Below are 26,827 nucleotides of genomic sequence, written 5' to 3'. Positions count from 1 at the left end.
GAGGTGGGTCTCAGCGCATCTGCGGCTATTCCGAAAAGACTTGAATCGATATCTAGTCAGAGTGCGGACGACGTTCGAAGGACTCACCTTTGCCACCCCTTGGACTCTATGTCACGGTGAAGGGAACGTACAGTAGAGGTCTCAATGCAAACATATGACGCAATTGCAGCTACGGTGCTTCCTTCGTCATCCTTTCTCATGATGCTCGAATAGCATCAGGTGTGAATCTCTGACGAAGCTCACTAGATCGCTTATATATTGAAAGCAGATTGTAGACTATATGTCGAACTACTGTTCAGCGTTCTGTGTCTAGCAGTCGAAGTGTGTACCCAGTCTTCAAGCTATAACAAAATGCAGGATAGCAACAGCCAGCAACATGGCTACGCGCCATATGATGAGAATTGGAAGAATTGGGTAGACCCACAATCCTACACGCCCAGCTCCTATTCAACGCAGCCACAATACTCTTTTCCAGATAGCAGCACAGCCGAACCTTACGGAAGCTACCAAGACACTGATGTTGGAGGTCAATCATACATGTCAGGTTCACAAGCGTATTCGGACTTTGACCCCTACGCGGCTGGGTTTTCATATCCAGCTTACACTGCAGCTTATCCTGCACTGGGTGGGAGTGCACCACAACCTACTTATCCTACATACAGCACGGAAATGCCCTCATTAGAAATCAACGATCATGTACCTTACATTCACACCAATGCAGGCCCTTCAATACTTCCTACTGTGACCTCAGCTCCAAGCTCAATGCAAACTATCCCTCAAGGTTGGCACACGTACACAACCTCTGTTGCAGGTGGCGACTTTCCATGTGAAGATGCTGAATACCTGCAAGTACCCAACGTCGACGAGGCTGACTCGGCGGCACCCCAGAGCGGCCGAAGGGGAAGAGGGCCAGCCGGGAGGGGTAGCTCAGTAAGTGGAGAAAGATCTCGATCCAGAAGTTCAGGTGGGGTGCAGAAGAAGTCCAGACCGTCTTGTGGTGGGAGAAATAGTGAGTGCTTAGATTGAGTGCCGGCGATTCTACTCTTGATGCGCTGCATTATCAGTTTTCTTGATGGGGCTGTTTTTCCCTGATTCTCTCCTGAAGCTTCTTCGAGAATGCACTGCTGATGATTGTTCAACCGACCTGAGCAGGTAGCCGGCTAGCTCAGACGAAGAAGAGAGTTCAACGACTCGTTGACGATGTCACTAAATTGCGAGGCCAAGTTGCATCCAAGGAAGGTATATCCGTAGATGATCCCAGCACCCAAGACTTGGAGACCGACCCCACAGATGTCATCGTCTACCCTGAGGTAAGTCGAATCTTACCTGTACACCCTCTAGCACAGGGAGAAGCAAAGAGGGATTTCTCCTGGAAGGACAAATCTATCAGCATGATATCACAAGCGTGATCAAGACATGGCTGATATCCTGGTTCATGTGCATCAAACTCTGGTGCAGCTCCCCCTTCGTCATGAGTATCCTGAGGATGAACAGGATTTTCAACGCATGATGGGTACGTGATGACCTGGACAGACATTCATAGCCCAATTGGTGCTTCCATCTGAAGAATTAACTATCTCGCCTAGCATGAGAGCTGACAGCTGTCGTTATTCCCGCATACTTCACCGTCTTGTAATCAGACGCCGACATCAAAACACACCGGAGGGATCGTCGTCAAGACGAAAATGTAGCGTACATCCAGAAAGAAAGGGCATTACAGCGCTTGTCGGCGGTCTTACAAGCTAGACTCTGCGGTCAAAGTAGTGAAGTCCAGCACAGTGGCTGATACCTGTCTCGAAATCCCAAGCTAGGTCAGTCATACTGTTCAAGTCCGAGCATAGTGGCGATGCACAATTAGTGAGAGCGTATGTCTTGACAATCTTCACAGATCGACCAGATATATCATCTCCGACGTTCCTTGCACCTCCGCTAGCACCTGAGCCCATTCGTATGTCTATAGACCGCGCGTGTTGGAGACAGAGATGCAATGTGACTTTAACATCCGTTGAAGTCAATATCGTTGTCAATATTGTGTCATACGGAGAGAAAGCTCGGGTGTCAGCGCTTGTTCACTGGAAAAGGCTGTAGAGTACTTACATGTTCGTCCGTCTGCGGACTATGCATATCTCTATCTACGCATCATCTCCTTAGGCGTCATGATCACTTCGCCGAAATGTCTCGAGCTTCATATTTATGCTCTCCGTGCTTGCGGTTCATGCGCAATAGATCCCTGACAGGTAATTACGAGGTAGAAGCGTCGATATCTCAAGTGGTCGCTGTTTCATTAGGCCGACCTGCAAACTTCCAGATGATTCAGATTGCCTGCCACACAAGCGCTCGATGTGTTGAGGAGTATAGTCTTCACAAGCGCCACTTTGGCAAAGGTCTGTATCGTCCTCGTTATCGACTCGGCTTCAGGTCGCTGTGACGTGCGTACGCGAAGTTGACCTACTTCCGTTTGCGTCACCCTTTGATACTCCTTCAGAAAGGATCTAAGCGGATTATTCATGTCACTGGTCGCGACCAGGTTCGAATGGACCATCATAAGCAGCCGCCATCTCCGCCAATCTTCCCCAGCCTCTAGCTTCATCATCCATACAACTCGTTCATACAGCTCATCCACAAAAGCCATGCAAGAAGGTCAACCAAGTGGAACCTCATGGCCGAATACGCCGGATGAATGGTATGCCGCGCTGAGGCCTGAACTCCAAATCAGCCAGCGCTCTCACAATGGCCCATCTATGAGCCTTGAGAGCCAGAGTGTCGAGAATGCTTACCCTCTTGCCGATCCGATGGCCCAAAATCATTACCTTTACAATGTTGAGACGCCCCATGAACCTACCGCGGATGAATCCAATCGTGGGCAGGAGCAAAATCACAACGCCGAATTGAGCGGCACATATCCTTCCCAAAAATCGTATGGTTCAAAATCGATTGAAGAGCCTTTCGGCCCTAATACCAATTCTTACGCGACGAACGCTATGCTTGAGTGGATGTCCTTTGCCAGTGCGGCACCGTCCTTCGAAGATCTCGATCATGACTATCATTGGGGTGAAATTGACGACATTCAGAAATCGAAATCAGACCTCGATCTACCAATAAGCGAGCAGTATGATGCGGCAAGTTGCAGCCAGTCGTACTCCACAGATGAACCGGCCTACTTGACCTCCAGTGCGACGATCGAGTTTCACGGTGCAAATACTGACGCCGACACGATGATGCAGCATTCCACTAAGTCCGGGGTCACAAAGCGCGGTCCGTCGAGAGGGAGGCGAGCACGTACGAAAGAGGAAACGCTTCAGAAGAGTGAGTCCCATTACGGTGCCCGGAGACGATCAGACCTGAGTGTCAATCCCTGTAGTACTGCTTCGAGAGCTCCCCAGCTGAAGAGGTGAAACTTGGTTTTGCAGACAACAAGTACAGGGAGAAAAAGAGAAATCAGCGCCAAACATTGGAAGACTCCATAGCCAGTCGTCAATCCGTGCTCCAGAGCATGACCAGTAATGGGGTGCTTGCTGGGCAACAGTTAAGCTCAGATCAGCTTTGGGCTCTTGGTCCGACGAAGGACCATCCGGACCTTGTGCAGTTGTGGCAAGACGTCAGTAGCATGGGCATATCCATCCTGCAAACCGTCCAGCTCAAATTATTCGGCGGTATACGATTGGTTAGAGCTAACGCGTTTGGCACGTTTTAGCGACCTTCCAGAACCAACGAGATGCGTTCTGGACAGCAAACCGAGCTGGGCAAGAAATTTCGTAAGCGAAAGACTGATATTCTTCACCGGTCCATCCAAAATTCGACTCAGGTCAGGCGCTGATAAATAACATTTCTATAGATGCCGACTATGTTCGGCACTGCAGGAGATATGACAAGCGCCTGGACGAGTGTCTGGAGGAGCAGGACACAATCCTCAAACAGATGATAGCGTCGTTCACCAGCAACGGCGCGACAGAAAGAGCGGCTGCTTCACAAGCACAAGCTGTCAACTACTGGGCTCCTCTGTGAGACGGCAATGAAGCAAGACGGGCTAGGAACTGCATACCATAGCTGCATCGGCTCTGTTTCTCGTCCATATAATCTATCATGAATGCAGGGCGAGTCAAGCTCATCTTGAGGTCTCCAAAGGGTGCTTGCGATTCGTTTGCTGCACAGCCCTTGTGTTGTGCAGCAGAGCATTGCACCCTTTCATGAGTTTTCGCTGTCCGCCAGCGACGTCATTCACCCTTATTGCCCTGCTGCAAAGAGTCGCTGACGATAGAGTTAACAATGCTTCGCCAGTTTCTTTCGCACACTTGATGTCATTCACATATCAACATACACAGAACACCAAAGTCGGATCGTGACCAGGAGTATACAGCAGGACGGTACGCCGGGACGCCACATCAATGGTTCGAAGAGCAATTAGCGGACCTCAACTCTGGTGGAGGATATCCGCCGGTGGCAACGTATCATGGCAATCATTTGCCATTTGATCACGTTCAGGAAGGACTATACGGTAGTCCATCGAGCGGTGCGACGCCATACGATCATCAGCAGTACGCCTACCACCAATATTCACAGCCACCGTTCGCTGCCACGGGGACGTCCGCACTACTGTACATGCGGCTTACGGTACAGTATCAACGGGCGACCCTCTTGCGTCCACATACCAATACACTACGACCGCTCAGTCTGGTGGGGAATGAAACCCTGAGATGCCTAAAATGCAGGTTACCGAGTTCAATCCAGTTTCTCAAGTACCTGATCACAATTACCAATACGATCCTTCCCTGCTGGGCGTGGCCCCCAACTGTTTTGGCCACTCGCTCGGAGACAGCCCTGCAGCGGATGAAGCGGCCTATCGATCTCATTCCGATGCAGAATCTCAGGGTCTGACATCAGATGCCGCTACATCCAGCAAATCGCCTACACGAAGACGCAGACCAAGGGGCTCGTCAGACGGGAGACGAGTTCGCTCAGACGGAGAAAGAGGTGATTTACGTCTGCTTGACCATGCCAGCTACACTATGGTTTTATTGGGCATCGGTGTCCGCCCTACCTGTCAAATGTCGCACCCCGCTGATACCAAAGCTGTCTTGTAGCTAAAGAAAGTCGAGAAGCCAGCAAACAACGACGGCGCGCCGCGGAGACCGCCGTGGAGACATCACAATCGAGACTGCGCACCCTTATGTCCGAGGGTGGCGTGAGTGCGGATCAGCTACAGATAGAAGCTTCCCAAGCTTGGGCTTTGTCGTCCGTGGAAAATCATCCAGAGCTCGTAGCATTTTAGTCTGAGGTGAGTAAGCTAGTACACTGCAAATACCCAGCCAATCTCCTCTTGTCTCTCTTTGCACACATTCAATTGTTCAGACTGATGAGGACATCACGCCCGCCATTTGGGGGCAACCAGCGGCCAACCAATCGTCACGAGCGATTCAAACAAGATAAGGAGCAGAGACGCAAAGAGCAACGTGAGTGTTGTTGTAAACACGATATAAATAATTATCTCATTTCGATATTGGGTACAACAAGAGTTTGTTTGGACCAGGGAGGAAGCTGATTCTAGGAATTGCATGATGGTGTAGATCGAGCTATTGCAAGATATACGAGACAAACTGAAGCGTTGAAAGACAAGTTGTTGAAGGAGCAAGAGGCGATTCTGCAGCAACTCATCGCTGGTCTTACGCCCAGCGAAGGTGAAGAGCACTTCTAGCCTTCCAGGAAGTTACTGCCTGTATAACCATGAACTATTGACCATTATGTAACTCAACTGATGCACTCGGTGATCGTATCTACTTGTACAGTACATCATACTGCATCATGTGCTATGGTGACCTGTCCATCATCCGCGAGTGCGCGAGATCAACCGAGTTTCTGACGAGTCACGTACAGTTAGTTGCCTTACATCCTTTGTCGGCGAAGGAAGGCGTTTCTGTTTCTTCAGAAGCAAGAAGCAAGATACGTCCTTTCAAGGGTCGAGTGGTGAGGTCAGATAGTGCACATCCATTCCATTGACTCAGAGATACCCTCGACATATTATATCTGCCCATATAAATATAAAAGACTGTTATGTAAACGACATATCAACCAGAATGAGCGGCTGTAACAACGACAATCATCCACAAAATCCAAACATGAGCTCTGACTTCAACACGGACTTTCCTTCGTATTACAACCTTGACCTCGGATCCTTACAGGCTGCTGGTATACCATACGAGGCTGTGCGGAATGGAAGTTTCGTCAAATCGCCAATGGATTCAAGACTTGAATATCCAGCCACAAACCTGTATCACGATACCTTAAGCACTAGCCCCTCTCAACTCGTCTCGGATCAAGGTCCACCACAAGTACAGGAGGACACCGCTCAGAAACTGGCCCAGAGCCAGACGCAAACACAGGCGACGGCATCGGAATCGGCTTCGGCATCAAAGGATAAAAGGGAGAAGCGTAAGCTCCACTTTCACCTGTCAGACTGTCCCGAAATGAGCGGGATCGTCGCCGCCGTCGTCATCATGTTAAGGAGCCACTGATTGGGATCTACCTAGAACGTAGAAATTCCGCCAACTTCCGACAAAAGAAGAAAATCAGAGATGAAGAACAAGCAAGCCTGATTACGGATCTGCAAAGTAGACTGACTATTTCAGACAGAGAGAATACGACGTTGAAGGGAATTATTCGGACCTTGCTGATAGAGCGTAGCCGACTGAAAGTGAGTCAAGGCGAGCCCGTCTTCTCGATATACCAATCCAAGGAGCACAGTACCACAGTTTGGCAGTGATTTGATCTTTGATTTGATAATTAATGATCTACTGTACTGTGCTGTACTGTACTGTAGAAACATGTTAGCTACTGTATCGCCCATCATGGTACAAGCTCAGATTTAGAGTTTGAGCAGAAACTGGGAACGACGGATATCTTACTCAGGGATTATCTCGCTACGGGTGCTCTGTCATGGATGAACCATGATGGATCCGATTCCCTGCATCTTGACAACGATGTCTTGAGATCCCTCGAAAGGGCGGAGGATCACCCTTGAATTGTGTTGGGCCGTGGCTCCGCACAACTAGGTGATACATCTATGATAATGGCTTGATAACATATACCGTACCATATTGTACACATTATATAGATCCTCCAACGGATTCCATAGTCTACCAGCACATGCATCAGCTTTCTCATCATTCCGACAGCAGGGCGGAAGGAAAGACTCACAAATGGACTAGCGACAGCACCGTCCAGAATCCCTAATTCCTCCTCTGTGAAACCCAGATGAGGTACGACAAGTACCCGAAGCGGTACAAGCAACATAATAATAACAGGAAAGCCAATCGCCGCTATAGTCTAAGGGGACGAACAATACCCATGAAGCCCAATCAGCTCATTTCAGATCTCTTCTCATGAGAACACGTCTGTGTGAGGGAAACAATCCGATGATGAAGTGCAGACTTACTTGCGTAATAGCGAATGTGGCTCCAAATCCTATCAACTCGATTATAGTGAACCACAATATCCTACTTTTCCTGACTCTGTGCAGCTCCTCTGACGGGCTGGTAGCTCTCTTATCCCGGATCAAGTAAAGTATTTTGGCTGTCACCCCCGATGTCAACAGGGCATCTGAGCCCATGTACCACTATGACGATCACATCGTATTGCGTTAGCGAGCTTGACGATGCTGCCGCATATCCTCTGCAAAAACAAGGTGGACTTACGAAAAGACCAGCCAATACACCTTTAGGTATCAGGCCCAACACATGCTCGAAAGGCTTAGTCATCAGTATCAGACCTAAAAACCCATTTAATTTAGCTCCTCACGCAGCCTAGTGATACTGCTCAAGCTCACATAAACATCCTTGAGCCAAATTGGACACTCGTTGCTCTACAACAGCGACCGGGACTTCCCTTCTTTCTTCTATCTTATGTTTGCTCTTTGCACTACTATCTTCCGAGGCCTTATTAGGACGGCGTATCTCGCTCGCTGCATTACTTATCCTTCTCGTGAGACCATTTGCATGCGTCTGCGTCTGAGTGTGGGATTTGGTCCGCCTCAATCCATCGCTTTGACCGTTCTCCATCTCTGCTAGTTGTACATCCCTTTCTCGCTCCTGCGATGAACTCTCTTGGGTATTATCGTTGTCTATTGCGGTAGTCGAAGAAGAGGAAGAAGTGTCTTCGTAGCCAATTACAACCAGCGAAGCGGTATGTAAAGGTGCTTGAGGGATCAATCCTGTATGCCAAATACAGATTGTCAGCAACAGGTCCCGGCAAATGATCTCATCAGTAACGTAGTGCTCACCGTTTGGAGCAGGAATACCCAAAAGACCAGCGATGAAAGTGGTGATACCCAATAAGAAGAAGTCCCAATGAAATCCAGGCGGCTTGCGCAGAGGGTATTCCGAACCTTGAGCAATGAGTGACTGAGCCATCAAACAGTCAGCTTCGCCTTGTTAATGCGGAGAGAGGGACGCGAAGAAATCGTAGAACCACTCACAGAAACGTTGGCATCGAAGTAAAACAGGATGAACAACACCAAGCCGAATGGCAAGGCAGTTCCGACCCATTTGCCTTCCAATTGCCAGAATCGGACCAGCCACGGCCGATCACTTGCAGGTTGGAACGAGGTGGGAGTGGTAGGGAGGGTCATGCCATTCTCCAGAACATATCTACAGCAGTGATTTGTTGAATCGTCAGTCACCAAACGTTCTTCAGGCATGTCACAAGGAGAATATATTTACTGGTCAAATCGCCCCCAATAAGCCAGACCAGTCATAGCGATAATAGTAATTGGCATTCCGTAGTCCGCACAGAACCTTCTGAAGTGTTTGTTGATATAGCCTGAACTGGCAACAGAGTTGAAGTAGTGGGGCAAGACAAGCGTCAAGATTGCCAAGCTGAAAACAATTTGAACAGTCAGTGCAAATGACGAGTATTGTCGAACGAGGCTGAGGTGGATATTGAGCATACTCACATTATACCCAAGAAAGCACTAGGTGTAGAAGTCTGACCGAATTGCCGAGTGACCACCTGAATACCATATTGCACATATACAGCTGCTACGTAAAAGCCGAATGTGTCGCATGAGAATCGAGTAACGTATTTCAGACCTTGTACAGCTAGCCAAGAGTCCAAGCCCATGTCAGCCTTCCGAAATTCTAACAGCAAGGATCAAATGTCTAATTCATCGAGCGGCTCACCATTGAAAACAGCTGCTATCCAGTGGAAGATAGCTGCCCAGAGATAAGTCCATCCGATGAAGTGTAGATAATTCGGTCCATCCGCTTTGTTCTCGAAGATATCATATATCGTCTTGTTGAACACCGTTATAGGTCCTATTATTTCGATCGACCGAGATATAAATAAGAATAACATGTCAGAGGTTTTGAGCACAATCCAGCCATGGACTGATCCAATGAGACGACTGATATAGCAAACCCACCGGTGACTCCTGATATGAGTAACGGTTGACCGCCCAGAAACGAAGCGACGAATGCAGCCATAAACTGTGTTTGTTGACAGGCAAGTGAGTTTCCCAATCAAGTCTCGACCAGCCTACTTGCAGAATCTGAAGATCCCGAGAGATCATCACTGACCGAAGAAAGCAAGACTTCTTGCACACCATATTGACCTGTAGTTTCCTTTTTTCGATCATTCGATCATCAAACAGTCATCAGTCTTCTTACCAATCTTCTTCCATACATCTGTGCTCACTATAAGATCTAAGGAGAACGCTAGTCCAGGTAAAACATTCGCGAAGAAGATGAACTACAAACAGGCATATCAATAGTGTTAGTGAGACTCAGACGCTGTTTTCAAATAGCTGTTGTTGTATATTGGACTCACCCAGGTGGAAGGTATGACTCTATAATTGCAAGCATCCGTCCAATCGCTGACATACCACGGTATCCTATTCCTGATATCATTGTACATCCCATACCCAACCCTGATCTTCTTGTACCATTTCCTCTTCGGTTTTTGAGTATGCTGGGTGTGCATTGCATCTCGAGATGCACTGCGGAAGGGGGTGATGGGTGATGTCGTCGAGTGTAAGAGCGTCAAAGGTGGTTCAGGCGGATTGTTGGGTGGTATTGGACGTGGTCGGGATATCGAGGGTGATAAAGGTGGATAATGGGTCGAAGAGTGGGATGGTCGTCTTTGATGGGCTGTCGATGACATCTTGGAATTGTTTGAATGTTGTTTCGTTTTGTTTCGTTTCGTTGAATGTCGATCGAATCTGATTCTGCACTATACCTGACTCATCGTCGCTCACGGTGAAGTGACTATGTTTCTTCGATGCTCCTCTATACACATATACAAGTCAAAACAATGATACCGAGTCCCCAAGTGCTCTTGTAGCTTGGAAATTTCTCTCAAGGAGTCGATTCCAATGTTTTGGTTCTGTTTGGCTTGCCCATGTGATCCAAAATCCAAAAGGAGCTCCTCAAAAATTCAAGGGAAAAAAGGGTCCGTGCGTCTGTGGGTCGGTGCGATCGAAAGAATAACTCAGATTGGGAACCCGCCGGTGACTTCCACTCGACGTCATAGCTTACTCTTAAACAATCAAGAATCATCATAAGACCCAACCGAAATCAAAAGCAATCCTTAGCAACGTTCTCAGCGGTATGTCCATGCTGCCCTTGGCGATGGAGATGTCCATACTCATCTGGACGACTGAAGCCCTAAGCAGTCCATCCTCGTTGCAGCAGTGATGTGCTGATCGGCGGAATAGCGGAAGAGCGGTCAATCATCCAGCCTGCCAGTCTGCCATGCTCAATCCAGATTTAACATGCACAAGATTATTCATTCGTTCATTCGTTCATACGTTCATACGCTCATACAGCTTTCACGATGGTATGCCCGACAATTTTATAGCTTCTCCTTCTTCTTGCTCCACTTTGATGTCGATTTCTGATCCGTGACCACCGTGATCACCCGCTCCTTAGACGGACGGCGCGCCGACTCTGAGTCCGTCGATCTTACCGACGTAAAAAGCTACTCTGCCTCCTACTTTATCTTCGGCTCCAGCCTTGGGCTTGGGGTAGAACCTGGGTCCACACAAAGATATTCATCAGCTCCTCTGATCTTCCGAAACGGGCCAATGACTTTACCATTGTTGATGGATGAATCGACTTGCCATGCGATATCTTTGATGAGTTTGCCATCATCCGCTTTGTAGTTGAAATAACTCGCTTCTCCTGTCCGAGCACGGTCATTCAGACGCAGAAGCATCAGCCTCGCGCAATAACAGGATTTCCCGACCAGACGACCAACCAACACATCCCTCGACCTCGATGAGCATGAGGGGAGCGCAGAATGAATGAAAGTGGCTTGATAATATACGAGTAGACTCGACTCACCTTTCCAAGGACACGTAGTATGCGTTCCACTCTCTTCGAACCTACTTCGATCGATCAAAGCCGCTTCTTTGAAATACCAGCTGAGCAGCAACAGTCAGTATGTGTATATTATAACACGTCCGAACGTAGAACGTCATCCAGCTCAATCCAATCCAAATGAAAGATACAGTATATAAAACGACACGAAATCATGCGATATTGCTCTAGGAGAGAAAGACTCACTTCCCCTCGACATGAGTCAAGTCCGAAGTCATAGCCTTAGCCAACTCTTTGTCGTTCAAAAACACTGCCGTCTGTTGATCTGCTGACATCGTGATCGTGATCGTAATTGACTTCCTGGTGGTGCTGAGAGTTGCAAGTGTTCGAATAGTGTTCAACTCGAGATGGATTCAGTGACAAATGTCTGAAGAGAGGTAAGATATCGTTATTGCAGATAGATGCAGAAGCAAGAAAAGAGGAGAGAAGCGCAGGACAGCGGATCCATACACTGAATTGTGCTTGTATCTACTTGATTAGTCATCGCTTATTCCTCACTAGCTTCGTAATCCGCATTAGCATACGTAGAAAAAATATCACCCACGATCAAGGCGGATGACCAGCTTATCGATCACATTCAAACGTCATAATCACATCTCACCCACCCTCTTACACGTGTCATTGATGATGCCTCATTCTCAATCCTCAATTCTCTCGAACGCACCAAAAGACCAGTGAAAGCAATATACACAGACAGAATGCATGCATCTATCTAATCTCAAATCCAAGCGATGAACAACGCCCGTCGCTCATCGCTTGAATCCATGTTGACCTCCGAAAAGAAAGGCCTTTTGACTACGACTCCTTCTTTACTATACTCTATGATTGTTGATGACTAACACAATATGTTTTTTGGCTCACCTCAGAGCAATCGTAAATACCACTTAAAAAAGTGGACGACAAATGCTAAAAGTGAATATACGAAAAAATGACGAAGAAAACAAGGTTTTGTCGCCTTTAGCTTGGAAAGCGAAGCAACGCAACTCATTGCGAAACAGAGAAATCCCAAAAATTCTAATTCTATATTTATGATTGTCCATCTTCGCCTCCATGCTGAAGGATTTCTCTATTTGCTGTTCGTCATTGATGAGTCGTTAAAATCGTTATTTTGTGTTGTTGTGTCGTATTGTGTCAAAGCCATAGCTAGAGCCATAGGAGTCTAAGAAGTCTTCATTTGTGTTGATTTGATTGCGATAGATGAATGCTGGGGTATATGAACTGGGAATAGGAACTGGGAAACCAGGAAATCTCGATACCGTCTACAAGATACACTTCTAAAATTGGTGATTGTCGAGAAGCTCATTGTGAGACGGTGAGACGGTGAGAAGGCGAAACGGGTTGTCGGAGTGAATTGATCGATTGGTACTGAGAGGCCAGACGGAAAGAAAGATTGTCAATTGATCTCAATTGATCGAGAGCCGAAAAAGGAAAGAAGGGTATACAGATGTCCCGCACGTAACGGGATCACAAGGCTGATTGGTGGTGTTTCTACCACCAGCTGGCACCACCAGAGGCGGCAGGAGGAGGGAAACCACCACCACCACCGCCTCCGTAGCCACCGTAGCCACCACCGTAGCCTCCCCCGTATCCTCCATTTCCTCGAGGCGCACCTCCACCGAATCCACCGCCACCGTGTTGAGTTCTGACATCTCGACCTCCGGATCTGTTACCACCACCTCGGCCTCTTCCACCTCGGCCGCCATAGCCGCCACCGAAGGATCGTTCGGACGAGACGTCGATCAGCCATTGGGGAACAACTTGGTTGGCTTCTTTGAGCAGATCGATGAGTTCCCTGGAAATGTTCAGATTGTTTCTGTTGAAGAAGGCAGTGGATGTACCGGTGTTACCAGCTCGACCAGTTCGACCAATTCGGTGGGTGTATTCGGCTACGTCGGTGGGAAGATCGTAGAGGATAACGTGGGTGACATTGGGGATATCCAAACCTCGCGCAGCGACAGCAGTGGCGACCAAGATAGGGGCTTGACCGGTTCTGAAAGCGTGAAGAGCGGCTTCTCGTTCTCGCTGGGTTCTGTCACCGTGAATGGAGGTGGCGTAATGCCTTTGAGCTTGAAGGAAATCACAGAGCGAGTCGGCCATTCGTTTGGTCTCTACGAATACGAGGGTAAGTCCGCCGGATTGCTCAGCAAGCAATAGATCAAGAAGCAATGATCGCTTGTCGGCATCATCGACGTATTCAATTCTTTGAGTGATGTTCTCGGATGTGGAACCAACTCGACCGACTGAGAGGAAAATGTAATCCTTCAAGAATGATCGGGCAAGCATTTGGATCTCCTTGGGGAAGGTAGCTGAAAACATGAGGGTTTGTCTGTCATGTACTCCAGGCATGTCTTCACCTTCGACGATCTGTCTGATTTGAGGCTCGAAACCCATATCGAGCATTCGATCGGCTTCATCCAGAACAAGGTATTTGACGTTGGCGAGCGAGATTCTTCCTCGTTCGATCAAGTCAACCAATCGACCTGGAGTGGCGGAAAGCAGATCACATCCTCGGTCGAGTGCTCGGATTTGTTGACCGATGTCCGCACCACCGTAGACAACAGCAGGTCTGGCCCATGATCGGTAAGCGAATTTTCGAGCTTCGTCGTGGATTTGGGATACCAATTCTCGGGTAGGAGCCAAGATAAGAGCGGTAGGGTAAGCCTTTCTTCGGCTGTTGTATCCACCACCGTAGCTGTTGTCAGGGGGAGGAGCGATAGGACCGTAAGTGAACATGGCGGAGAGAATGGGGAAAAGGAAACCACCGGTTTTTCCGGAACCAGTTTGAGCACAGGCCATCAAGTCTCGACCACCAGCGACGATGGGGAGGGAGTACTTCTGTACCGGAGTAGGAGTGGTGTATCGAGCATATTGGATGTTCTCGAGAAGAACGGGGTCGATAGGAGGGTTGGTGAATTCGGTCACTGGTTCGGGAACTCCTGTACCAGTAGCTTCGACCGGGATATCGGCGTATTTGTCGAAGTTGATACCGGTGTGCTGAAGGGGAATAGCGGATCAGCGAAAGCCGTCTGTAAGAGGATCTGAGAGACGCTTACTTGGTGGACGGTGTCACCTTCCTCACCGAACAATTCCTTCTCTAATCTAGGGTTTCTAGCACCGGTAACGTGCTGACCGTTCTTCCAGCTTCCGAAACCAGGTTGACCGCCTCCGAAACCTCCCGATCTGGGTTCAGGAGCTCGTCTTGGTGCGCCCCAACCTCCATCATCGGCTCGACCAGCGGCAGGAGGGAAAGCTGCACCTCTGGCAGCGGGGGGAGCGTAAGAACCCCTGGATTGAGGGGGAGTGGTAGCTGGAGTGGGGAGTCCAGTAGGTGATTGGTGGTATCCGGGACCAGCAGGTGCAGGAGCGTTAAAGTGAGGAGGAGCTGGTCCCCTGGCACCTCGCATATGAGGAGGGACGTAAGCGGGTCTCTCAGGGTTGAGCTTCATGCCGCCTGTCGAAGAAAATGAATTGAGGATGATCAGTAAATGCTATACGAGGACATGACGGTTCGGATGACTGGCTCACTGTTGAATTTGGCTTCGAGGCCATCTAAGCCGTTGATAGGTCCAGTAGTCATCTTGTTCGCGGTTGTATTTGTAGTAAGTGGCGAGACTGAAAGTTTTTAGGCGTTGATTCTGATTGAGATTCCGTCTATATAGTAATGCGTTTTTGTCTTTTCTATCTCTTCTCTTTCGAAAATAAGAGCTAAAAAAGAACGACTAGTAACCAAATGAACGGAAGGGAGCGAGTAGAATAGTATGTATGTGTCTGGTAAAAGATAGATAGAAATCTATTTTTGAGGAAAGACGAAGAAGGAAGGATAAAGCAATAGTTGACAAGGAAAGGTTGAATGACAGTACGAGTAGTCCCAGTGAGTGAGTGAGTGTGCTGGTGGCGACAAAACGCAAAAATGAGAACGAAAACGACGCAAGGTGGAAAAAAATTGCTCAGGCGGAAAACCAGAGGAACAGAGGAAGCACAAAGGAAAAACAGAAAACGCGAAAAGATTACGACTGAAACTGAGACTGAATAGGAACAAGCATTAATAAAATGGGATAAAATGCAATAAAATGATAGATAAAATATGAGAACGCGTCTGGGATTCCATGATCGTCGCGTGGTTTGAGTTTCAGGTTGACTTTGAGATTTGTGTGTTTTGATTATAAGAAGGTAAGAAGTGTTGTATACATCATCAGCCATTGAGGCATCGAAGAAAGGTCGACATCACCACTCGCATCACCGACTCCATCACAAGCTCGCATCAGCCATAATGGTGAGCTGAGTGAGCCCTAATGCGTTACGCACCAAGCTGACGGGATTTGGAATACTTCCACTCAGTCCGGTAATAACGCAGGTCCGTGCTTCGCTCGGCAGGAGACCTATATAGAATTGAATGGCAAGCTGACATGACACCATGAATCATCTGCGATCACCCTATATCCCATCGTCATCACTCATCACATATCGATATCTCCTGTCCTACGCTTGCTCTTTCGCGTCAACCGGTAATCGACTCCACAATCACGCATGTGCACTCTCAACAGAATACAGAGAAGCCTTCGCTCTATTCGACAAACGAGGTACAGGCCAAGTACCCCGCGAATCCCTCGGCGAGCTCCTTCGATCCTTAGGCCAAAACCCAACTCAAGCGGAAGTCCAACAGCTCGAGCAGAACATCGGGGGAAGTACATTCGGGTACGATGACTTCTTGAATGTACTTAATCGACCGGACGGTTGGAAGCCTGCCGGAACTGCTGGTGAGTCCTTGCTTCTTCGTAAACCACGGGTATCGCTTCTACATTGCTATCAAATACAAGGAGAGGAGGTACCATGTCCAAACTGTCAGATAATTCCAGCATTCCCGCACTCCCGCATTCTCGCGTTCTCGCAATTCCCCTGTTCTTGTTAGCCTCATTCACCTTCGTCAATCGTCTCTCCCAAGTCTGACATGCTATCCTATTTCCCCTCTTCTTCCAGAAAACCGGCAGTCGTTCCTATCCTATTACCCAAAGTATCGACAGACTGACAACAGAAAATGACAACGCTGACTCTCATACATGCCCATACTTGTATTACAGACGAATTCATCAAAGGATTCCAAGTATTCGACAAATCAGGTAACGGTTTCATCGGGGCTGGAGAACTTCGATACGTCTTGACGCAATTAGGCGAGAAGATGTCGGATGAAGAAGTTGACGAGTTATTGAAAGGTTTCCCTGTCCAGTGAGTTTCCTGCGACTTGTACCCTACTGTCATTTCTTCTCATTTACGTATCTCATTCCCTTTTCGCTGAATGGGGTAAGTTGAGTACTGAATACTGAATACTGATATCCTTGTATCCTTCGCTACCATTGCATAATCGTTTCCAGAGACGGTCAGATCAATTATCATTCTTTCGTCCGATCCATCCTCGCTCAATAGTCAGCTACGAGTGCATTAGGTCATAGTTGATCAGAACAGATCAGATCAGTACAGTTTACAAGCCTCATTTGATCTCATCTCGACTCATCTCGTGTCGCTTAGATACATGACTAGATACGAGTAAACTTGATTGTTTGACTTTGCTGTATCTATCTCTCTTTCTGCTTCGCCGTTCCCTTCCGGTCTTCGGCTTCCTTAATATAACGAAACGACAGGTCTTTTGATGATTTATGTGATGTTATCTTTTCTCGTTTACACTCTGCTCTGTCTCGCACCGCACTTGCATTGTTACCATTACCATTACCATGACCGTGTTTCGAAACATCGCATCACTTCAGTGAATTCACTGAATTCACTGAAATCGCTGAATGACCTTGATTGACAAATGGCTACATGATTATATGGTAAGGTCGAGTATACACAAATAACAGAGTAAAACATGCTCCGAGGAATTGTTCAGTTCATTCAAGTCAGAAAATGGGTGGATGCTACAAAATAATTGAAAAAAGACTACACAAACCAATTAGAGTAAAGAAACTAATTAATGATCAAAAATTATAAGTAAGATCACAAGGGAATCTCCGTTAAGACCAAAAGTCCCTTCCTTTTGCTCTTCCTCTTCCTCTTCCTCTTCCTCTTCCTCTTCCTCTTTACCTTTTACTTCACTTCCCCTTCCTTCTCATACCCAAAGCCAAACCCAGACCCAAACCCAGATCCAAATCCTCCAAAACCTCCAACCTACATCCCTAGCGTCGACCACTCTCACTCTTCAGGCAATACCTCCCTGCATACCCAACAATTGCCTTTCTCTCTAAACCACCTCCTCGCGCAACTCTCATGTCCTGAATGATTACACATCGGAAGCATGACCGCCCTTTCATTATTCTTGAACTGGCTCAAGCATATCCCGCATTTCGTGACCCTCACACCGAGTAAACTCAATTTCAACTTGACTTTTCCCTGTGGGGTCGTCCTTCTTGAATCCACCTGGATTAACCCAGTTAACAGGTTTGCTAGGGCCGCGGGAGTGGCAGCTTGGGATTTTGAGGGTCCTAGGAATTCTGAGATTCGTTGATATCCCTCAAAAGGATCAATCGACCTTATACCACCATGAGGATGAGGTCCGTCGGATTGATCAACCGGTTCAATCCGAGATACGAGTAAATCCAAATCTGTCCATTCTCTCCTTTCTTCTTCCGCTCCCGGCCTTCCTTCAGTCGATTGGCCGACGTCCGACAGAGGAAGACTAGCTTCTTGAGAATGTGGAGAACGAATGATCGGACTGGATCTGGATTTTGATCCGGAATCATCCAGATTTGACCTGATACTTGGATCGGCATCTGAAGTCTCCAATTGAGGTCGAGTATGGATATTAGTTGCAGAAGACGACCTCTCGATAATCCTCTCTCTTTCTTCCTCATCAGTGTGAGGCGCAAGGCGGGGGAAATCAGATTGAGCTCTCTCGGTATTGGGTCTGACAGGTGATACAGCTTCGTCCGCATCTGCTGGCGCGGAAGGGGCGACAGGTGGACTGCTCTGAGCCGCCGACTTGCTTCGGGTGAAATTGCTAAACCAATTGGTTTGTCTAGCTCGAGGTGGAGGAGGCGGTGGTCGAGGACCTTTCGGTCTACTTTGTGATCCTTGTCCCGATAAGCTAAGTCGAGCCGCTAGTCCAGGTGAGGGAGCTTTGGGCGCGACGCTGTCCTTCGTGAGAGGCGGCGGGACAGGAGGAGGGACGGTCGGACGGGGAGGCAACGGAGGTGCCGATTTTGGAATGAGGTTTAGACGGGGTACAGGCGGTGGAGGAGGTGCTCGTCGCGGTGGCAATGCAGGTTTGCGTGACGATTCCTCAAATCCATTGTCTGCCAATAGTCCGGCTGATGGAGCAACCTCAGATTCACTCACGGCTCCGATGCCAGAACTACTGAGCGCATCAGCTTTCGGGGACGGCATGGTAGGTGTTTCTCGGCGGGATTCCCCTTGCTTGGTGTTTCTAGATGGCGGCGGAGGCGGCGGGCGCTTTGCCATTCTAGCCGCACCTTGAGCAGAACTTTCAGCCACCGGCTCCGGTTCCGGCTCAGCTTCTTCCGCTAACATCGGAACATCCTGCAATTCTAGCAAAGTCAAAAGCTCCGCGCTCGAAGCAGCTAGAGCTGACATATCATTGGACGTTGTTCTGGGTTTCCTGGCATCGGTGAAGGAGACAGCTGATTCAGGTGGCGAGGGAGTGGGTGTGTCGAAGTTGATGAGAGGTCCCGAGAGAGGTTTTGATTCTTTCCTCGAAATGATACTGACCTTTCTTTTCGGCTTCGATAATTCCATAGCAGGCAAAGGTATTTTCGGTATTATTGCAGATTCGAGATTTCGCCTTTTCATTGCTGCTTCTCTACTCGGCGGTAGGGTCTTAGTCTCTTCGGTCTTTTTCAAGCTGAATTCGTTCGGCTCAGCGGTGACCTTGTCAGTCCGAGTATCAGGACGGACGTTCGAGCTGTCGACTGTTGAAGACATTCGGTCGATCTCTGGACTGATTGCCCTCTTGGGACTGCTGAACAACGGCTCAACGATGCTTGACCCGGGCCGTTGCAGTACTGGTCTGAAAGGACTAAATTCCGGCACAGAAAGCCGCTTAATATGAGGTGAAAGACCTTTTCCGAGGGACGCTTCGTCCTCTGCTGTAGAGCTCCTGGTCGGCTTTCTTCGCTTTGGTGTCTGATGCACAGCCGCTTCGTCCTGGAGACTGACGAAATTTTCCGTCTTGCGTTCGGGTTCCGACATGACTGGCGAAGAAGGTGGATCATCGATGATTTTCAAGGGCAATGGAACAGGACTTTTGACCTGGATAGTTTCTCGCTCTTCTAGCAGGGCCGTGGGCGTGAAAGTTTCAACTTCTTCTTCGATTTCAACTGGGTTATCGCCCTCGGGGAATTCTGACGGAGGCTCATCTAGGCTGCCAACATCAGGCGTATCCGTCTGTGAGCCGATACTCGCTGCGAGAAGACCTTGAGGAGGCTGCACTCCAGCATCGTTTGTGGTGTTCGAGCTCTCGAGATTCGCTTCTGTCCTCTCCTCTTCGGTGACCCGATCAGTTATCTGGTCTATCGGCGGACTGGTAGTCTTGTCAGTGTCCGGACGACCGTTGTCTTTCTGTTCGCTCTCAGCTGGCGTGGCAATCTCCGATACTGCTGGTGTAGCCTTATCGTCTAAGAGATCGACAGCCTTCTGCGTTGAAGTGTCGACAGGAGCATCTTCTTCGCGGTCTTCCACCGGGCTCGCCTGAGGGGTAGATATCTCGCTCTGTTGATCTGGCTCTTGGACCCTCTGGCCGGCCGATACTTCTTTCCCACGCTGTCTCTCTACTTCTCGGCGAACTCTCTCTTCAAGACTATATCCGGCTAACAGATCCTCGTTCCATGCTCGTCTATCTTCCCTCTCCGCTCTGCGCATCCGCTCGGCATTCCTGTGATCTTCGAATCCGATGACTGTGTGCGTAGGCGAAGACGGTGCAGAAGCGTAATGAGTTGACGAAGGTGATGCTTCAGGCTCAGCTACGATAACCTGCGGTATCGAGGTTGAGACGCTCAATACTGGGCGAGCAGATGATGAGGCTCGCGGAGTCGATGGTGTCGAGTTGTCATCTGGCTCTGGAACAGATTCCATACCGGTATTAGGGACAGGGGAGGGAGATAGACCGATGGCTTGCTCGAATGTCGGAGGCGGTGATCTGGGTCTGGCAGATGTGTCCGTACCCATAGAAGGTTCCCCGGAGGCAGTGGACGGAGTGGTGAATGAAGGGGGTAAGCGGGATGTCGAGGAGGTGGGAAATGGAAACGGCGGTGGTGGTTCGCCAGCTTCAGGAATATCTATCCCTACTCAATCATCAGCTTCGTGACTCGATCCGTTTTTGCTGAGATGAGCGAAGTTACGGATGGTGCAAGATGAGGTATCCATTCGAAATACCAGAATGTAGCGCTGACTTACCATCCCAAACATTCGTTCGTCTCATACTCGCTCCTCTCGCCAGCCCAATCGCTCGACCCTCCTCTCTCGAGCTCACAGTTAATCTCCTAGCAATTCCAGTTCCATCGCCTCTCACGATCCTCCTTCTTCTTCTCTGAGCAGTTTGGACATCCTGCTGAGCCTGACTCAGTCCGTTTCCATCCTCGTTCTCCTCAGGCAATTGGCCCGACTCTAAAATCTGCCCAAGCTGGCCTAAGGAAGTCAAGCTGGGATTTCCGTTGACCAACTCCCTCAACTGCTCATGCGATCTCCTTCTAGTCGCAGCCGCTGCTGCTCGTTCCCTCTGTTCACTCGATCGTCGTCTCGTATTTGGCGGCGGCTGTTGATGAGATGTCGAACCGACTCCTTGTATACGAGGGGTAGCGGATGTACCTCCAGGTATAATCATCGGTGGGGATAATAGAGAGGTGACATATTTCTGTTGTCTAAGTTGACCTTGATTACTGATAGGTCGATTCAGCGCAACATCGCTAGTATTGGCGTTGGCATAGGCATTGGAATTGGAATTGCGATTGACTGAAGGTCCAGCTTCGTTCTCCCCCTCGTCCCTGAGATTCGGAGTTGATCTGTTGCGCCGTTCTTGCGACGAACGGATATACGATGAAGGTAAGATCAAGTTAGAAGAAGAGGCTGTAGCGGCGAGCTGGTCGATTGTAGAAGAGGACAGAGATGAGTTGGGCGTGGGGGCTAAAGCGAGGTAGGGAGTAGGGATTGGACCTGATCTTGGTGAATGAGCCGGTGAGATTTGCGCTGCTTTTGGCTTCTTGCGAGCTTTGCGTCGAGCCCCTGCGTTGTGAGAAGTCGTCAGATTGAGTTGATCTATAAAATTCAGATACTCGAAGAACGGAAAGCGCAAAACGTACCTCCGGCAGGCGTCTATGTCCATGTTGAGAGATGGTAAACGTCAGCCTACTCATGCACCGTCTGACAGGATTGAGCTGAACATGGCAGCTCAGGAGATACTCACGTTACCTCTTGATGTAAGGGGATCATCTCTACGTTTACCTGCCGTAGCACCCGTCTGTCCGGTATTCATCTCTCAGCCCGATTCTGAAGGACCGTTGACCCATCGATTCGACGACTTTGCTATCTGCGAAACCTCCGTATGTATGCTGTTATCCATGTATGATTTGCTGCTCCTATATTCAGGCTTGCTTCCTTCTACTTGATGGTCGACTCGAAGCAGAATGATTCTACCGATGTAGGAATGTCAAATTGGGTCCGGTTGATGATTCTACGAGTACTGGATGTTGAAAAGCCAAGCACAGCTGCAGGTCGTCTGAAAAGTGCGTCATAAATATCCCGTCCCTCAAACCGAACACATGCTTAAAACGGATAACGCCACCATAGCCATAACCACCACCTTCCACATCCTCCCTGTACCTACCACTCGACAAGTAGTGTGGTACACATATACACAGACACACAGCGACCAGGCAACGTATCAAGCAGACTGTACAGAGGACAAGATCATATGCAAACAGGGCTTCATTCATTCAATGCATCATATGCTATTTGATTTTCCCATCGTCATATTCCAATCCCTCCGGCCGAAACACTAAGAGAGTTCAATCACGACAGCTTTACTTGTTTCCATCGACAATCTTTTGTTGCTTGTCCTGCGAAAGGCAATAATATCCAGCAATTAACGTTTTGACAGCGCGTGTGTGAAGACCGATTGATAAAGTGCACAGTGATTGGGGTAGGAGAAGGAATGGAGATGTTTCGGTCGTCAACTCACAACTTCAGCTTGAGCTTTGGCGAGCTTGTCCTTGGCTTGCTTGAGCTTCTCAGCTTCGTGCTCCTTGATGTACTTGGACTCGGAAGCTTGTTCTCGTTCCCTATTAAATGGTTAACTGTTCATTTCAGCTCCTTTTCTTGTCCTTCCCAGTGAGACATTAAAGGTCAAGATCGACTCCGAGAGCGGGGCAATGCTAAACGAGTATGATTCTGATGTCGGATAGAAGCCAAGAGGCTGGATCGAAGACTCACTTGAACGAGGTGGAAGAAGCGGTAGCACCCTCAGCCCGAGTGTCAGGGGAGTAGTTTCGGACGAACATGGGCTACTCGTTGGGGAATGTGACAACGATTATACACATAATACGCATGAGCGGGGAGAAAGGTGCGAGGGATCAGTCCATCGTCAGCTTGTCTACATCACAGATTCTGAGCACATGTATATATGGACGTCGGATGAATTGCAGGACAGCTTAAGAGGAGGAGGGATGGCTTCTTCGTACTTCCGACCACACCACCGATCATGATCCATAAGAGGAAACGCAGTACTCACAGCAGGAGCTCTGAGAGCCATAAGTCTAGCGGTGGAAGAAGCTCGGATGACGGACATTGTGTGTTGATTTCTACTGATGGATATCTGAGAGATATTATGTCTTATAGGATGTACAGAGAGTTAAATGACTGGGAGTGGGAAACAGGGAGACGAGAACGACATGATCCGGCACAGCGAATAGCATGGATTGGCTAATTCGGACGTAATGACGATTTGATTCCGTCTGCCGGAAAATACATGACGTGGCTTTCTTGGCTTCGTGCTCATCGCCCTGCATGGATCCAAACGGACGCCTGCATACAAACCAAACATACAAACAGGTCGGATTTGCTTCTGCATCTAAATTTGAATTTCATTCTGCATATTCTCATGTTCGACTTCTTGGTATTCAAATGAATGATTTGTATGTATAAACTGGCTACTCCATTGATAAATTCATTGCCTTCTACTTCTGATCTAAACCTTATTCGCCATAATCTTGTTCGTCTTTGAAGTACCTCCTTCCATACTTCCAGGATCATACCCTTCTGGCACTGGTGCATGAGTCTGAATATGATTATCATGCTCATCATTCCCAGCTGTCCCAGTTGGAGAATGCGCTTGATCGATATTATGTGTACTCTTCTCCTGGGAAGGTAAGACGGGCACAGTGAATCCCTCGGCATCAGGCAAACTCTGTTGATCGCCCAACCTCGGATTTCTAAGGCAGAGCGAGGCGAAGACCAATAATGTCGACAAGCATATACCCGTAATCGTCAAATATCTCTGTACTTCCCTATACGCCTCACTTGCCGCCTCTCTCTCAGGCGTTCCAGGTGGATAAGCAGCGACCAAAGCCAAAGGACTGGCGAACGTAGAAGCGGCTATTGTAGCTGGGTCGGAAACTCCATAGCGAGTGAAAGCGTTCAAGAGGTGTTTGGGCATACTGTTATTCCAAATAGCAGCGGCGATCGTGTTTCTGCGATTGAAAAGGAGCATAAAATGAGCCGCTCCGGTCAGGTATCTCGTGCCCAATAATTATGAGGTGAAGGGAATTGAGGTAGAATGGGGTGACTTACCCAAGAGCACTTCCGATAGAATATGAAGCGAGGTAAAGTGAAGTTACGGTCGCTGTTCGTTCGTGCTGCACAGCTGACTGTATCATGACCTGAGTCGGGTAAGGGAAAAGACCACCTGACCCAACGAGCATTTCAGTGCTGCACTGGTGACACACATATGCAGACAAATTACAATTATACTCACCAGCAATACCAAGTACGACTTCTGCGCCGACCAAACCAGCGAAATCATGCGCCGAGAATCCACCTCTGTATCTGATCAACAGGCCAAAAGCAAGCACGAATAGCAGGGTTCCAGCCACGATGAACCATTTCAATCGTCTGACTCGTCTGATCACCAAGCCCAGGGCTACTCCCACGACGACGGAGCAGAACGAGTATATATTCTGTACTCTCGTGGCAGATGTGATATCTCTGTTTAACCATACACAGACGGATCAATCAGCTTTCCGACTTTGGAGAATCCTGAAACAAAGAGCGGGATGCAGCGGGCTTACCTGTCGAAAGCCAGAGTGAGTGTATAATACAAGTAATCTCCCTGAGTGTACCAAGCAGTATTGAGTAACATGGCAATACAGATCGGAGCCAATACCATCCTGGTATCTCTGAAAAGCCTGAATGGCACTGCCGGATGTCTAGCGATCTTCGTTTCCCAAATAACAAATGCCGGTAAAGCAACGACAAAACCGATCACCAACGGAGCGATGATATGTGCTGCTTTCCAGGTATTCGATACTCCACCAGCCAAAGTGAATGGGACGAGGATCAACCCGAAGACAGCAGCCAGGAGGATCAAGCCGACCAAGTCGATTTGCCAGAAGATCTCAACCCATAAAGAAGGTTGAGTCAGAGTTCTGAGGGGCGAAGGAATATCTTTGAGTAGTCCCCTTCGACTGGCTCGCCATTCCGCTTCGAGCAGAGAACCGAACAAGGGGATAGTCATAGCTGGGAAAATGATCGCCCACATGCCTGTCCAGCAAACCAGAACAACGTTAGTCGACATTTCGATAGCGTGATGCAGGTGTGATGCAGATTGGATGAGAGGAACTTGCCTATACCCCATCCCCAGGTGGTAGCCCCAAGAACAGCTGACGCGATGTTACCGGACACCCAGGCATTGATGATGAATGGCATAGCGGGGATGTAGCTGAAGAATAATCGGGATCGTAGAGATGTCACATCGGCGATCAACACTTCTACCAACACTACACGAGCATACGTATTGCGTTTGAGTCAATCAAGCTTAGCTGTGATCAACTACCGAGAGCAAAACTCACACTGAGCACCTGTATATCCGAATTGATAAATGACTGCTCCTCCTGCGAACGCCCCAAGCCCTTTTGCCGTGGACTGAACAATAGAACCTGGGAAGCGGACCGGAATATCAGCAGGGAATTCTTTCATGATTGTACTTGATGTATCGGGTTCACCGATTTATATGAAAGCCATGAACGAACATGGATCGGCATGGGAACAAGGGTGGACTCACCGACCGCATAGAAAATCACACTGATGAACAGGATACTGACTCGCCCAAAATAATCCGAGATCTTCGCAAACGCAGGCTGCGCAGCAGCGGCTACGACAGATCGAACGACAGTGACCGTTGAAAGTTGAGAGGAGGTCTTCAGATCGCTTAGAGCGGTAGCTTGATAAGTGTATCTGACCGTACCATCAAGGCCGTAGCTGTCTATATCATCCAGTTATATCAGCGATATGTCCACCAAACAGGAACTACACGTTTGTACTATACATCATTGAGATGGGTGAAAAGGATTGGGAGGACGATACGCACAGGCTACCAAGAAGACCGATAAGAACAAAACCCATTTATGCCAAGTAGTGAAACATGTCGCTATAGCTTCGATCCGTCGGACACCGGGAGACTTGTCTCCAAAGGCCGTATGATCGTCTCCCTGTCGCTCGATCTCTTTGCTGATCTCCTGGTCGGGGTAAAGCGGGGGATCTCCCGTATGATGAGTTTTGTTCATTCTGCAGTGAGGTCGATCTCGTTTAGATCTGATGTCGAGTCGACTTTGAAATGATGAAGGAAGTAAATGAAATTATGGATGCAACAATGGTGCACCTGTACGGGTAAACCAGAATCAAAGAGAGTGTTCTTTGAAGGAAGGATCTCTTTTCTTTTTCTGAAGGCCGTGTGAGTATGCTATGTATATGTAACTTATATATACAAAATTCTTCTAGTCACAATACTGCGCGAAAAGGGAATCGGAATCGACGATGATGTAAATCTCCTCGGTTATCTGATAAAAATACTAAAATGGAAATGGAAAAGGCACGACGTGAGAACCAAGATCAGATGCCCAGATGTCCAGCATAAATCTATGGCCATCGCCTTCCCTCAGGGAGAAGAAGCAATTCGAAAAAACTGAATGACCTAATGATTTGAGGAGATCTGGACGACTATGCTCTGCTCCACTTTAGTCGTATTGGCTCCAAACCGACTTGGCAAGATGGGGCACAGCACTTTCGGCCGATCTTATCTGATAACAGCCAGACTAGACCATCCCATCCCCTTCCAGACCGAATAAAACGGAGCAACCTCTATTACGCCTTGTAGACCTTCGTGCTCTTTCTGCTCATCTCGGACAGTCTTTTCCGACCTAGTGAAACTCGGTAAGACCCTTTCGAAGTTTACGGAGAAGAGATGCTTT

The 26,827-nt window shown here is 48.5% G+C and overlaps 11 protein-coding genes across 11 annotated transcripts; 5 read left to right on the top strand and 6 right to left on the bottom strand.

Moving 5' to 3' along the window:
* Positions 1-351: 351 nt before the first annotated feature.
* Positions 352-1,409, top strand: I303_107997 (uncharacterized protein; the record flags this gene model as incomplete). The annotated part of the gene is made up of 2 exons (XM_018411248.1): positions 352-1,009; positions 1,153-1,409. 2 exons carry the CDS (start codon positions 352-354, stop codon positions 1,407-1,409), a joined length of 915 nt encoding a protein of 304 aa, XP_018259916.1.
* Positions 1,410-2,630: 1,221 nt separating this feature from the next.
* Positions 2,631-4,005, top strand: I303_107996 (uncharacterized protein; the record flags this gene model as incomplete). The annotated part of the gene is made up of 4 exons (XM_018411247.1): positions 2,631-3,306; positions 3,411-3,598; positions 3,695-3,755; positions 3,836-4,005. The coding sequence occupies 4 exons, from the start codon at positions 2,631-2,633 to the stop codon at positions 4,003-4,005; spliced, it is 1,095 nt and encodes a 364-aa protein (XP_018259915.1).
* Positions 4,006-4,703: 698 nt separating this feature from the next.
* On the top strand, positions 4,704-5,692 carry I303_107995 (uncharacterized protein; the record flags this gene model as incomplete). The annotated part of the gene is made up of 4 exons (XM_018411246.1): positions 4,704-4,971; positions 5,082-5,182; positions 5,390-5,450; positions 5,565-5,692. 4 exons carry the CDS (start codon positions 4,704-4,706, stop codon positions 5,690-5,692), a joined length of 558 nt encoding a protein of 185 aa, XP_018259914.1.
* A 421-nt stretch (positions 5,693-6,113) lies between these two features.
* Positions 6,114-7,015, top strand: I303_107994 (uncharacterized protein; the record flags this gene model as incomplete). The annotated part of the gene is made up of 3 exons (XM_018411245.1): positions 6,114-6,426; positions 6,525-6,688; positions 6,815-7,015. The coding sequence occupies 3 exons, from the start codon at positions 6,114-6,116 to the stop codon at positions 7,013-7,015; spliced, it is 678 nt and encodes a 225-aa protein (XP_018259913.1).
* Positions 7,016-7,100: 85 nt separating this feature from the next.
* Positions 7,101-10,149, bottom strand: I303_107993 (uncharacterized protein; the record flags this gene model as incomplete). Its single annotated transcript, XM_065969733.1, has 14 exons — positions 7,101-7,130; positions 7,192-7,320; positions 7,430-7,609; positions 7,689-7,762; positions 7,820-8,203; positions 8,273-8,393; positions 8,468-8,639; positions 8,712-8,867; positions 8,945-9,089; positions 9,171-9,305; positions 9,413-9,476; positions 9,567-9,611; positions 9,685-9,738; positions 9,817-10,149. 14 exons carry the CDS (start codon positions 10,147-10,149, stop codon positions 7,101-7,103), a joined length of 2,022 nt encoding a protein of 673 aa, XP_065825805.1.
* A 763-nt stretch (positions 10,150-10,912) lies between these two features.
* I303_107992 (uncharacterized protein) lies at positions 10,913-11,641 on the bottom strand (the record flags this gene model as incomplete). Its single annotated transcript, XM_065969732.1, has 4 exons — positions 10,913-11,018; positions 11,108-11,168; positions 11,331-11,410; positions 11,553-11,641. 4 exons carry the CDS (start codon positions 11,639-11,641, stop codon positions 10,913-10,915), a joined length of 336 nt encoding a protein of 111 aa, XP_065825804.1.
* A 1,213-nt stretch (positions 11,642-12,854) lies between these two features.
* Positions 12,855-14,943, bottom strand: I303_107991 (ATP-dependent RNA helicase ded1; the record flags this gene model as incomplete). The annotated part of the gene is made up of 3 exons (XM_018411242.1): positions 12,855-14,360; positions 14,420-14,817; positions 14,892-14,943. 3 exons carry the CDS (start codon positions 14,941-14,943, stop codon positions 12,855-12,857), a joined length of 1,956 nt encoding a protein of 651 aa, XP_018259910.1.
* Positions 14,944-15,636: 693 nt separating this feature from the next.
* I303_107990 (uncharacterized protein) lies at positions 15,637-16,787 on the top strand (the record flags this gene model as incomplete). The annotated part of the gene is made up of 5 exons (XM_018411241.2): positions 15,637-15,639; positions 15,705-15,720; positions 15,911-16,123; positions 16,445-16,589; positions 16,736-16,787. The coding sequence occupies 5 exons, from the start codon at positions 15,637-15,639 to the stop codon at positions 16,785-16,787; spliced, it is 429 nt and encodes a 142-aa protein (XP_018259909.2).
* Positions 16,788-17,549: 762 nt separating this feature from the next.
* Positions 17,550-21,840, bottom strand: I303_107989 (uncharacterized protein; the record flags this gene model as incomplete). Its single annotated transcript, XM_065969731.1, has 4 exons — positions 17,550-20,647; positions 20,766-21,590; positions 21,668-21,680; positions 21,772-21,840. 4 exons carry the CDS (start codon positions 21,838-21,840, stop codon positions 17,550-17,552), a joined length of 4,005 nt encoding a protein of 1,334 aa, XP_065825803.1.
* A 547-nt stretch (positions 21,841-22,387) lies between these two features.
* On the bottom strand, positions 22,388-23,151 carry I303_107988 (uncharacterized protein; the record flags this gene model as incomplete). The annotated part of the gene is made up of 4 exons (XM_065969730.1): positions 22,388-22,423; positions 22,546-22,645; positions 22,797-22,867; positions 23,095-23,151. 4 exons carry the CDS (start codon positions 23,149-23,151, stop codon positions 22,388-22,390), a joined length of 264 nt encoding a protein of 87 aa, XP_065825802.1.
* A 399-nt stretch (positions 23,152-23,550) lies between these two features.
* On the bottom strand, positions 23,551-26,143 carry I303_107987 (uncharacterized protein; the record flags this gene model as incomplete). The annotated part of the gene is made up of 8 exons (XM_065969729.1): positions 23,551-24,052; positions 24,153-24,267; positions 24,337-24,566; positions 24,650-25,121; positions 25,205-25,357; positions 25,430-25,516; positions 25,642-25,842; positions 25,948-26,143. The coding sequence occupies 8 exons, from the start codon at positions 26,141-26,143 to the stop codon at positions 23,551-23,553; spliced, it is 1,956 nt and encodes a 651-aa protein (XP_065825801.1).
* Between the last annotated feature and the right edge of the window lie 684 nt (positions 26,144-26,827).

Source organism: Kwoniella dejecticola, chromosome 10 (assembly GCF_000512565.2).
Source record: "Kwoniella dejecticola CBS 10117 chromosome 10, complete sequence".
NCBI classification, from domain to species: domain Eukaryota; kingdom Fungi; phylum Basidiomycota; class Tremellomycetes; order Tremellales; family Cryptococcaceae; genus Kwoniella; species Kwoniella dejecticola.
The sequence above is the reverse complement of the archived record's forward strand: the minus strand, read 5'-3'. Positions and strand labels throughout refer to the sequence as shown.